At 44.8% G+C, this 12,692-nt stretch overlaps 1 protein-coding gene across 3 annotated transcripts in view; it reads right to left on the bottom strand.

Moving 5' to 3' along the window:
- The window catches only part of LOC144155775 (2',5'-phosphodiesterase 12), a 31,175-nt gene that overhangs the window by 4,276 nt on the left and 14,207 nt on the right, over positions 1–12,692 (bottom strand). For 2 of the 3 annotated variants that reach the window (XR_013319632.1, XM_077687424.1), the window contains exons 5-7: positions 11,124–11,256; positions 8,312–8,467; positions 8,110–8,227 (exon numbers count right to left, since the gene is read on the bottom strand). Coding sequence is in view for 2 of the 3 variants with exons in the window: in XM_077687424.1 (XP_077543550.1) it covers positions 8,110–8,227; positions 8,312–8,467; positions 11,124–11,256 (407 nt within the window). In the remaining variant the exon portion in view is untranslated. Of the gene's footprint in view, positions 1–251; positions 405–8,109; positions 8,228–8,311; positions 8,468–11,123; positions 11,257–12,692 lie in introns of those variants that run through there. The other variant, XM_077687425.1, reaches the window with a different exon arrangement.

The raw sequence follows: 12,692 nt of genomic DNA, 5'->3' as shown, positions 1-12,692 counted from the left end.
CTGACATTACACTCCACCACAGACTGAACCGTCAGGGCCTCCCACCCCCCCACAACTCCCCATCACCAGAGGAGGCCCGCATGTGGCACATCATCCAAGCGCACACCTTCCCCCACCGCACAGTCCTACAGCATGGCCACCTTCACCTGTGTGCCTCACCCCACTGGCCACACTGTGGAGCACTGGACACGCACTCACATTCCCTCTGCCAGTGCCTCGAGGACCCCTACCCACCCCTCTTCACCCCCCGGGCCAGGGAGCAGGCCATGCGGAGCTCCGAGGTCTCGGACCAGGTGCGGGTCCCCTCCCGAGGCCTCCAGGTCGCAGCGGTCCTGGGGGCAGCCGCCCCCGCCCTTGTCTGAATAAATGCTCTCTCGGTGGACACTGTCACAGTAGTGGAAGCGCTGTTGAGGCACCAAGGGGTAGAGGAGACATACATGGAAGGGATTTACAGGCACCACTGTGCTTCATAAGGAGAGTGGCAGTTCCCTATCAGGAAGGGCAGTAGACAAGGGGACACTATCTCTCTGAAACTGTTCACAGACCACCTAGAGCAGGGCAAGTAAAGATTCAAAGATTCAAGGATATTCAAGCACTTTCAAGGCCCTATCAAGGCATTTTCAAGGGTGCAGTGCAGCACATGTGCTAACTTTTCGCTACTGTTCTGCTCACACGCTAAACATTAACCTCTTACCGTTTAAAAAAATGACTCCAAGAAAAATCCCTTTGGTGTTAACTCCACCCACAATAATATTGAAGGAGCTTTGGATCAACCATGCCGTCCTGAACATTTCCGAGTTCTAATACACAGTTTCAGTTACCGAGTAAATTAAATTAGTGCCTTCCACTAGCCTCCTGCCCTAAACTTCTGTCCTCATCAAGAGGGAGGATGGACACGTCTGCTGACTCTGCACACCATCACCCGCGACATCAGAAATTTTCTAATAAAGCCACATTCTAGAAGCTATTTAAATGCACTGTGTTCTCACGTTCAGTGTCTTGCTTATCTGTGCCCGTTTTTATTTCATCCTAGAGTGTCAGCACCATTCGTTTTTGAGATGTGGCAGGGCATAGCTATAATGGGGCTAACAATGGAAAGGTAAGCAAGATGGATAACACGATGAGACAATTAAGAAAGCTGCCTCAAACATGGGAAGGGAACCGGTGCTAGTTTCTCCCAGGTAAGATGCGGGGATTTCATTCCGAAGAGCCATTGCGTAACAGAGCGCCTGCACTCCCAAGGTGGCTTTAAACTGTAGAAGTTATGTTTCTGGTGAGCAGTGTGCAGGGGCCCATTGATAAGCCGTGAAAACCAGGTCACATAATTGGACCTCTTTGCGGCCCAAAGAATTTAAGGGTTTTCAAAGAGAAGAAAAAGATTACAGGCTTTCAAGGCCCTTGGAAACTGAATTTTCAATGTCAAGGGTTTTTAAGGACCTGTACAAACCCCGTTAGAAGGAGTATTTAGGAGGCTCAATTGGGTGATGTCAGGGATAGAAGTGAATGGAGAATATTTCAGCCACTTGAGATTTTCGAATGGCATCGTCTAGCAAATTAATATGGAGAAGACCTGTAAAGAACGCTTATTAAGGAGCTGCAATAAAAGCTACGGGGCTGGGTAAAAGATAAATATCAAGTAACAGATAACATTAAACAGGCATGCAGAAAGCCTCCCCTCCAGTAACGGTAATGGAATACTGGAAAAGAAATGATTACACTTAAGTTCCCTGAACTTACATATTTCTGGTGGTGGTCAGCAGTGACCACCACCAGAAGAGTAAAAGCAGAAGAAAGAAGTCAAGAGTGTAATTACTCTGAACTGGGGTGCACGCGGCAAGCACCCTCAAGTAATAATGTAGGCAACCACTGCCACAAGAACGAATGGTATACAACTAATCCATACTCCCTGGGATGACTCAGGGGGCAGGAACTTTAGGACTTACCAAACACCTTGAAAGGAAACTTAGGTAAGCGCAATGAGCCATAGAAATAAGTATTATAGGTGTAACACTCATTCATGGCCAAGAAGCGCCATAGATCATGCAACAAATTCACACAGAAGACATCCAAAGACAAATTAAGGGAAGGAAGTGAAGTTGGAACAGGCATGTAATGTGGAGAGCTGACAACTGGTGGACCATCCGACTAATCGAATAGCCGCTAAGAACAGGACTAGAGACAGGAATAAAATAAGGAAATCTGCGGAAAATAACAAATTCGGATATTGCAGGGTAGGAGTAGTTGCAAGTTAATGAGAGAGGCCTTCATCCTGCAGTGGTCATAAATATGATGATGATGATGATACTTAAACCTAGATAACCTAAGTACTCAAAGGGCTGAAGAATTTCCAGCAAACATTATTTCAAGTCACTCAAATTAAGGACATCCCTATTACAAAACATTGCCCAAATACAAAATCAAACATCCCAAGAATCTTCAGGGTCATTGTTAGTATTCAATTTGTACCAACTTATTATAACGCCTTCTGGTCATGTGTTTACTATGACCATGTCATTCAGTAAGAAAGAGGCAAAAAGCAAAAATGCTCATGTGTCAAGATTTCGGCGCACGTTACAAATCCCAGGTAGTCAAAATTAATCCAGAGCTTTCAGCTACGGCGCACCTCATAGCCCAGGTGTAACTTCAGCATGTTAGACCCGCAAACCAATCAATCAATCAATCGCTTAGTAAGAAGTATTCAGCCCACCAAATGCTATTACAGTCCACACTGATTCACCAAAGCCAACAAAACGGTGCCATCAAGATAGGTGCCAAAGAGCCTTTGCTGATCTGTGGTGTGGCGCACGCCGGTGGGCAAGCCTCGGGCGTCCCTCCCATCGGAAGCGCCTTACGCGACAGGCAATGTTATTATACAGGCGGCATCGCTCTACCACACGTCACAGGATCAACGTTCCAAGGCATGATGTTGAAATACTTTGGCATTTCCAAGCTTTAATTTACCCTCAATACCAACAGTCAGCGTGCAATGGCTTCCTAAAACATCGCTTACACAATGCAAACACAGACGCTCGTCTGTACGCACACATTTATATATCCCGCCTGCACTAGGATATGTGTAAATTGTCTGGAATCCTCATTAGGATAATTCTGTAAATTCATGCAATCAATTCAGTAAAATCAGCTGTATTTGACCTGACATTGCACTCAAGCCGTTACAGGAAATATTTATTGAAAAGATCACTCAATTATTCGTTACTTGCACTATGTAAAAAATTTGGATACAAAATTATTTCCTGTTCCTTCTAATCTCTGCCCCAGTGCTCTTATTTTCAGCACTCACACTCTTGCGGTACATACATTTACTGTAAAAACCAAGGGTGATAAATTCACCATTAGTTGTGGGCACTGTGTAGCTAGATGAGTTGCCAGCCAACATTGCTATCTGTTTTCAATCTGTTTATATTTGCTAGCAATAGCCTTTACTGTTTCTAGCGCTTTGTTTTTGCGACCATTTAGGGCCACCGATTTGTTAGTGTTATATATCATGCTGCTACTTGGAAGAGGATTGCTTTCCGCTTATGTCACGGCCGATTTACTCATCGGGTTTTTACAGTACGAAGAAAATGAAATCGATGAGTGCATAAGAAATGGTTCCCATAATAAACTGGCCCTCCTGCCAGAATTAAAGTGGCACCCTTAATCCCAAGTAATGCATGAGACAGTCGATTTCAGCACTCAGGATGAGCAAAGGGCACACAAGGCTCAAATGACGGCTGCCTTTTTGGGTGAACTTGCCTTCAGTGCAATAAAAAGTACAAAGTAGTACATGGCACTAGTTATGGCCTACAAGCTCACCATCTAGTTCGTCTCTAACTGCCAAAAGACAGACCAGTTCATCCAAATGAAAAGCTGCCTTCTGTGACAACAAGGACACAGTAATCAAGGGTGACACACTGTCAGAGTACTGCATCCTCACCTCCACCCTTTCGTTCATGCAATTATTTACACACCACATCAATATATCGCAATGTAAAAACAAAGATATAAATGACTGTGATGAAAATAAGAATGACTAGGGCATTGCTTGAACGCAGGCTTTTTTCCTTTTTATGTTTCTACCTGCGGTATAAAACACACCCCGAAAAATGTGTCTGGCTACGCCACTGCAGGTAAGCGACTTCAGCTCACACAATAACAGTACTGCTGTCCACAAGAAACTTTCACTGGCGAATGTGCAATACAACAAAGTACTTCAAAGAAGAACACAGAAGTTTCCATCTCAAATTCCTGGACTATGCATAGTCTGTCATCATGTGCACAGTACCTTCTGGTGGTTGATAACACCTGAATGCATAATGCAAGTGTTCAAATCAAAGCTGCACCTGGGCCATCAGGTGCACTGTAGTGGAGGACTTGGGTTCTTAGATATAAAACAATCTCGAACACACTCTGTGCCAGGAAAACTGTGGTAATGACCAGGAATTGAACCTGTGACTTGGTGCACATTGGTGCAACGCTCCAGCCACCAGAGTGGGTGCACGGTACAGGCGAAAAAAGCAACTGATTCTTCCCTTAAAGACAAGTAGACGATTAAAACTGGCTCCTTGCGTGGCATCACTAGAAAATTGCAAGTGGAATGGTTAAAGGCTCTAGATTTATGGCAAGAAAGGACCCTCTGATCACTTTTAATGAGTGAGTGAAAAGCTTTGCTAATATAGCACACAAGTAAAGTAGTGCATTTTTTCCCCAAAAAAAGATCAGCAACTAAGTTTTTTTCCTTCTCTGCAGGGAATGGAAGAGTGAAGGCATGAAACTTGCACCTGCAAAAATAAAAGGTGCTCGTTCCAATGTACCTCAGCAATGTCCCACCTAAGCTGCACATTTCATTTTGTTTTTGCAGTGCACTGTTATCCTGCAAGTCCTTTTGCTGCTTCCTGCCGCACACAGCCCTCGTGCTTGCTTCACAGTTTTCGTTGGCTTATTCACGCCATAACCTCACATTTAAGAAAACAAAAAATAATCTGCAAGTGAAACCACCAGCTACATAAACAGTTTTTCACAAGTAAAATACAGTACTCTCTCGATAAATGTAACTTCAAGGGACCGAAAAAATTAGTTCCGTTTAACAGGAGTTCCGTTTACTGAGATAGATGTATGAAAGTGCACACTTATGTGCGTACACACTCCTAATACCATTGCATGGAACTCTAAGCACTAGAAGGTTAATGTAGCAAGAAAACTACAGCTATGAACTACAGCTATAGCTAGAAAGCAAGAAAACTACAGGAGGTTTAGGCACAGCATTCACGAAGTGCATTCGGCAGCAATGAGTCGCTGCACACTACAAAATGCCCCAATTATTTTTGTTCGAGTCCTCGCAACTGTATATTCACGGAGGCTAGAGGCCTCAACTTCGCAAGTGCTTACAGGCCACCAAATTTAGAAGACGGCAACACGGCAATGAAGCGCGAATAGCACCACGATGGCACGAACGAGGCGGCAGGAGCTGAGCCCAGTAACCTCGGCGTCTTGAATCGAGACCGAACGACTGGAACAAGGACTGCGATGTCGCATTCGTTGCACTAACACGGCTGACCACTAACGAGACTAGGCTTATGAGGCCAACGAGGCTAAAAAAAAACATGCAGGAAGAAAAAAAAATGAAAGAGCCGGAACCGTAATAAGTTGATTCTCATGCCACTGGGTTTCACAAGAAGATCCATTTCTGGTTCCGTTTACACGGTGATGCGGAAATTTTAGTTCCGATTACCGAAAGTTTTTTTACGTTATCTGAATACAAAACCAACCAACTTAGAGGCTACTGTTCCGTTTAAGCGGCAATTCTGTTTAAGCGATTTCCGTTTATCGAGATTCTACTGTAATATGTATAGTTTTCAAAATTCTGCTTAAGGGGCAGTGGAGAATGACCACGCCAAAGTGGTTACAGCCACGTTTACTGGCAACTTCCGAAAATGGCTTGAACCCTTTCTATGTAAAAGCCTCTTAGATATCTAACATTTACACAGCACTGGGGAAACACCGAAAACTACCTGGTTCCATACCCAATCTGCCCAGTGAATGCTTGCACCCTTCCTAACTGCCGTGTAATGAAACTGTGGCACAGTTACAGCCAAGGCTGAAGTGAACTTGCATCAGCTCTGAGCTTTTGCTCAGGAGGCACTGTGTACACTCTGCCCTGATCAAAAGTTATGAGCATAAGATGCGGGGGGAAAAGTGCTCAAAAGTGCGCACATAAAACCTTCCACTTCCGAAATGCAAGTACAAGCACAGCAGCTATCACTACTGCTGCTCCACAGAGGTCAGCTCCAAATGCATCTAAGGAACAAGCAGCACTGCTACCACTGATTGATTGATTGTAGGGTTTAACGCGCCGACGCAATGCAGGCGATAAGGCGCGCCGTAGTGGAGGGCTCCGGATTAATTTGGACCACCTGGGGATCCTTAACGTGCGCCGAAACCTCATACACACGGGCGTTTTTGCTTTTCGCCTCCATCAGAAAAGCGGACGCTGCGGCAGGGAGCCGAACCCACGTCCTCGTGCTCAGCAGCGCAATGCCTTAGCCACTGAGCGACCGCGGTGGGTAGCACTGGTACCACGGAAACTGCATGCTTTACATCTGGTTTCAGTAAACACTAGCTTAAATCTATGTCATCTCAAAATTCCGTAGGCTACTGAAAATTTCGCTATATCTGCTGAACACCGTTTTTATTATAGAGTTTCTCACTAGCTTACCTAAAGTGTAATCTGGCACTAGTGTCTATGTGATTCTGTGAAAGCACTTCATGTCTCCATGGGTGCCGCCATACTCGGTAGTTCGGCCGGAAGTTGGGCGTGGCATGGCCAGCTATGACTTTGTGGCTACACAAATTGAATTTTTGTTAAAAAAGTTGCTGCCAAAAGTTCCGCCGTTAACAAATTTTACTTTTTATAAAATACTGTGTTATAGTGCTTAGGTTGAGAAATGAATTTCAAGGTGAGAAAGAAAAAAAATGCAGGAGTCCTGCATTTGGTTTACGCCGTCAGATACAGCGGCCCGTCTTAGTTATATTTTTATATTATTACATACTCCAAACTAGATGGTGTTTTCTTTGAATTTTTGTAATATTTAGTTGAAAATAAATTATTTAGATCGTCTTAAACTGTGTTCTTGCTTCCTCTCAATACTGTATTATGGTATGCTACGCGCTTTGGCAGGCAAGGCGACGCAGATGCAATAGCTCGAGATGCAGAAGTGATGCCATCGCATTGTATTTATTTGCTTTGTCAAAGCAGATATAAATAAACCTAGAGGCGAAGCCTATTATCGCATGAGTTCACCGCAAGTAACTCTTCAAGAACGCACGCCAAGCATTATCAAATTGCATGAATTCCTTAAAAGGCAAATAAATACCGGCTTGTTGAGTCGCCATGTACGCTGCTTCATAAGATGAAGGGGTGACCACATACAGCGACGGTAACAAGCGACGTGGAAAACGTAACTGAATAGGTACAACAAACAGATAGTGTGGGCGACAGCGACAAGAGAAAAAAATTAATACACTGCTGCCAATGTCCTCTGTCGTTGTCGCTCATCGCTACAGTTCACTGTGTCGTCGTTGCCGCTCGCTTGTGGGCTGCTTCTGGCCGGCAAAAAGCGAGTGAGGGCCCCGGTGGCCTGTGTATAAATTATACCGCTTGCCACTATTGCCCACACTATCCGTTTGCTGTACCCATTGAGTTAGGATTCTCGTGTCACTCGTCGCCATCGCTGCATGTGGTTCACCCGCTAACGCGAGCACATGCGTTAGGTGATAATCTCGATGTTATTTAGAAATATCTGTGATATCCACTGAATGCCAGAAAGTGGCTTGCCGAAAACGGAAAAGTATGCTGAAGACAGAACTAACAAACGCTCCAGAGCCAACAAGTCTAATCCATAGCACTTTGCACTATCCACTTGCTGCCAATCCGATTCTCTGAGTACCCATAATTCCCATGACGGACAGCAGCGACAATTTCCACTCTATGTAGTATTGAGAAACTCTATGGTTTTTACGTGCACGCAAGTTTATTACGTGTAGGAGTGGTCTTCAACGAAGTATGAATCCGACGGGAGAAGACAAGTCATGAGGGGAATGGGTACTTACTGGTGTACCAGTCCGGGCAGTGCTCAGACACATAGCCGTAGGTCATGAGCTGGTACACTCCATAGCGGGGGCAGCTGTTAAAGTCCCCAGCAAAGACCACGGCCGGCTTGACCCCAAACTGCAAGGTTTCCAGAGCAAACGGGTAAGCAGTGCAGCGCAGTGGGAACGGTGCGGTGAGTGAGCAGCAGCAGGCAGCACCCACCCGGTGCGAGTACTCCGACAGCAGCTGCTCCACCAGGCGGATGCACATGTACGCCTGCAGCAGGCGGATGTGGTCTCCCTCCGGGTGGTAATACAGGTGGGTGTTGGCCACCAGGAGCAGTCGGTCCTGCTTGTCCATGGGCTGCAGCAGCAGGGCCTGCAGGCAAGCCACCGCAGCTCAGGGCTTATCCTAAAGTTCGCACAGAATGCCCACCCAAACTACAGAGACATCGAGTAAATTCGAGATGGCCAGGCTTCCCGGTCAGTTCTGCCAAGAACTACAAAAAAGTAGCTGCTCTGACACAACAGCGGTACATCTGTGTATCTTCTTCTCTCTTCACAGCAGAGCCCACTGAAAGTCTTTACTGCCGGTGACAAATGGGAGCTGCAGCGCTTCATCCAGGACGCTTTCCCAAGCTTTGGGTCTTCGTGCCAGGCTCCATCAGTGCACACCATCAACTTCACCCTTGTCTTCCCCTTATATCCCCACCGTTCCGTTCTTCCCATCCACTACCCCCCCTTGCCCACACCCCTGTTGAAAAGCATTTATTGTCCTTGTATACTAATACCCCTCCCTCCCCCTCAATTTAAAACTAGATGTTTGAAACTGAGTCACCAACAGTGTTCACAGACCGGTCATCAAAAGATTTTCTGGACATGGAGGGGTTTTGAAGGCATCCCAGGTTTTAAAAGGCACCAAAACTAACAATTTTTTTTTTAGGGGGGGGGGGTTGATTTGGTGATGCTTGGGACATTTTTTAGTAAATTCGGTATTTTGCCCCAGAAGAGGGGTGGGCGATACTGTGAGTGGAGCATTCCCTCAGAACTTCACAGTATGCATTATTGCACAAACTTAACTATAATAAAATGAGCTGTGAAAAACTAATGCATGTAACATTGTAATCGGAATTTCCCCTTGCAGTATTGGCAGTCGACACTGTCACCAGTCATGGTGACGTGAGGGTTTTAAAGAAGTAATTACGGTTCCCTGTTTGCCACAATGGTATTTTTGCATACAGTCAGTGAACACTGCCGAACACCACAAACAGCACACCATCCTTGCCTGATTTACACTCTCCTTCTCCTTTTTTTCTTTTTTTAATTCTGTAGATGGAACAGGAAAGCGATACATAGTTGCTGCAGAAACGTTGGACAATCTATCTTTGTTGTTCTTTTTTGCAGAGTACATGAGGATCCTACACGCATGAGCCACGCTAGAATGGCTCGTGGAACAGTTTTCTCTATTTTTTTTGGTAGCCCCTGATGGGCACTGATGCAGATGCAAAGACGTGAAGGTGGCCAATTTATAAAATTCAGCGTACATACAGCACACCGCAGCCACGGTGGCACTGACGCCATAGCAGATGCTGTGACAATCCACTTGGCAACACTGGCAAAACTTAACAGCTCTGCAAAAAGCTGGCTCACTGTCCAGCGAGGCTTCACTAGCTGTACTGTGTGGCCTCAGTTGGGTGCCCACTATGTTGCAAATACTATATAGTTCTTGCAAATATACTTATCCACACACATAATAAATACCACATACACAAAAAAGAATCTTTGTGGTGCGCACATAGCTCTGAGTTTCTATGCTGGAGATAAAATTTAGTAACGTAAGTGTACCACCTAGTTGGCAGCTGAACTGTACACAAAGGAGATACAAGTCTAACCAATGATACTTATTTTTTGTTTCGTTTCTTCTCACGTTAAAAAAAAAAGAAAAAAAAAAGCATTTCTTTGCAACACCACGCACCAAGATTTTATGGCAATATAAGTGACTGCAATGATGTACATTTTTTTCTTTATGGGAAGGGGTTTTGTAGCTTTTGGGAAACACGGGTATCCTGTTGAGTTTAATGGCTACAAAGCACACCGATTAATTACACTGGTTCACTTTTCATGGGAATGACACAAGTTTATTGACCCCTCCCTCTGTTCCTGTCAAGTCGCTCCTCTTGGGTGCCTGGCTTCCCCGAGGACACTGCGGTTCTCCGAGACAACGTGACCTGGTGCTGAAAGCCTAGTGCCAAGCACATGCCACTGCAGCAGCACCTCAAAGGAGCTGACAGAGGGGTGCCCCTTTCCTGCACGGCAGCTTCACGTGCCTGTTTGCCAATGCACTGGTTGCAATGTAAGCTGCAGCAGGGCTCTACTGCCTTGAGCCGGCTGCTCCTCCACACGAAAGCTGACACCAGCTTCAGCTGCACTGTTCATGTGTTCAGACTGAGCCCAATGGGATGGCCGCTTATCAGCATTCCACTGCAGCAAACTAGACAGGAACAAGTCGGCTGGCTGGGGCATTATTAGAACTTCAGCAAACAGAGCTGAAGACAAGATGTATGCACTCAGGTGACAGTCGGGAAGACTGTCCAGTATTAAAGCAAGCAGAGAAGGCATTTTGGGCTGTTGGTCCATGCAGTTCTATATCTGGACATTTTTATTGCCCTGCTTCACTATGCAGCCATGCATTACTGAGCCCCATTTATGTACTCACAAATTAGAGAGGCTTTCTATACTTCATACAGCTTCTCTTCACCACTTTTATTTGAAATAAGGTCACTTTTATGCCCACTGAGCATGTTGCTTTGTCAAGCTTCTGAAACCTTCAGCTCTGCAATCTTTCACATGTATACACAACAGAGACAGTGCATATATGCCCTAAGGGGCAACGCATGGAAAAATGTTTGATCGATTTTGAATTGTATTATAATCTTCAAACGTCATATGTGGAAAATACTGTAGGTTAAGTTTAAACGACAGGTTGGTGAATCATACATTTGAGTGACAATGACTCCAGAAATTGTCGACTGTACCTGGAAGGCCGTAGGGAGCGTCATTAGACGCTCCTTGACACGTGGGTTCTTGTTCACCTTGGCCAAGATGTCAGCCAGCGCCGGCTGCACCTCCAGGGCATTCGACAGAATCATGCTGTGGCTCTCGATGGACCTGCAAGGCCGTGCAAAATGTGTATCAGAGAAATGTGCCTGCCAGCACAAATCACAAGGAGCATTCTTGAACAAGAATGGTGGGTTATGCTTTCAGAAAGCAAGAACAATTTGTCTTGGCAAACATCAATTTTTGATGCAATTCACCATTGTTTTGGCAGTTGTTCATGGCTTAGGCAGCCTTTATATTCAAATTTACTTTTGTAAAAACCTTTTGAGAATCAAAACACTGAACGGCTGCTTTAATAAAATGTTTGGGGATGTCACACTGAGGTGCATGATATTCATTTTTACAGACTGTACCGATGATGCACTCATCGCGAAGAGTGACCAGGTGTCGTGCGCCCTTCATTTGTTTCCTCTTCACTTAGCTCAAGCAGCAGCCAAATTTCAGTCCACAGTAACCCCTCACCTCATATTTTACCAGCCAACAAACTATGTTTTAGCCACGTAAGCTAATACATTGCTTAGCCATGTAGGCCCTGAGGCCAATTCCTGTTTTAGCCATGTAAGCTAATACATAGCTTTAGACCCTCAGGTCAATTCATCTTGCTCTTCTCTGTAGAATAAAGATGTTTCATCCGTCAGTTATGAGGCAAGCCATTTTCAATACAGTGCCACCTATAAAACAGCTCGACATCTTCACAACAAAACAGTGTTTCAATAGCAATGCACGGTAAATTCCTGAAATTGTGGCACTCTCAAAAGCCTGAAAAATATGCATGGCTGCAGCATTTGGTTCCCACAAAAACTGTGTGACCATGCGCATTTCTCACACTTTCTTCATAAATGATACACAAATGCTTCAGCCAGACCATGTTTAGCAAGCAGTGGTGCTTGACTTTCAAGTGGTTACCAGCAAATCATTGCTGCTGCAAATGCATCTAGCGTGCACCTGCTCTTTTTACGCAATCCAGCTATCTTTATGTGCTAAGAAAGCATGTAGCCGAAGCGTTCAGCTTTTTCATACCATAATCAGAAAACTGGCGTGCATAACCGTCAGCCCTTATGCCACACTGCATCATGTCAATCTTATCTGCCATCAAATAATGCACTGTTATGGCCATTCTGGAATTATTTCAAATTTAAACACAGGGTGACCTCATTTTTACAAAACTGCACTTTGCCTCCACGTTTTATTTTTTATTTAGCACATTCACTTTATTATGCATAGCACAGTATTTGAATACCCTGCCACGAAGAAAACAAATTTTAAACCCAAAAGAAATGACTTCACAACATGGCCTCAGAGGGCCCATCTTGAAAAATATGATTACACATTCTGAATTCCAGTATGTGACGTACAGATTCTGCTTATTTTCTGTAGTAGTACTACTATCTTTCACGTCACTTTGTGAAGGCCACTTTTAGGGAAATTATAAACATCCCATGAAATATGAACAGTTGGCACCCATAGTTTTTCGCATGTCGAGCCAA

The sequence above is a fragment of the Haemaphysalis longicornis genome, unplaced genomic scaffold (assembly GCF_048455015.1).
Source record: "Haemaphysalis longicornis isolate Haplotype H1 unplaced genomic scaffold, Haemaphysalis longicornis Haplotype H1 scaffold_1, whole genome shotgun sequence".
NCBI lineage: Eukaryota > Metazoa > Arthropoda > Arachnida > Ixodida > Ixodidae > Haemaphysalis > Haemaphysalis longicornis.
Note: the sequence above shows the minus strand (reverse complement) of the source record. Positions and strands in the feature narration are given on the sequence as shown.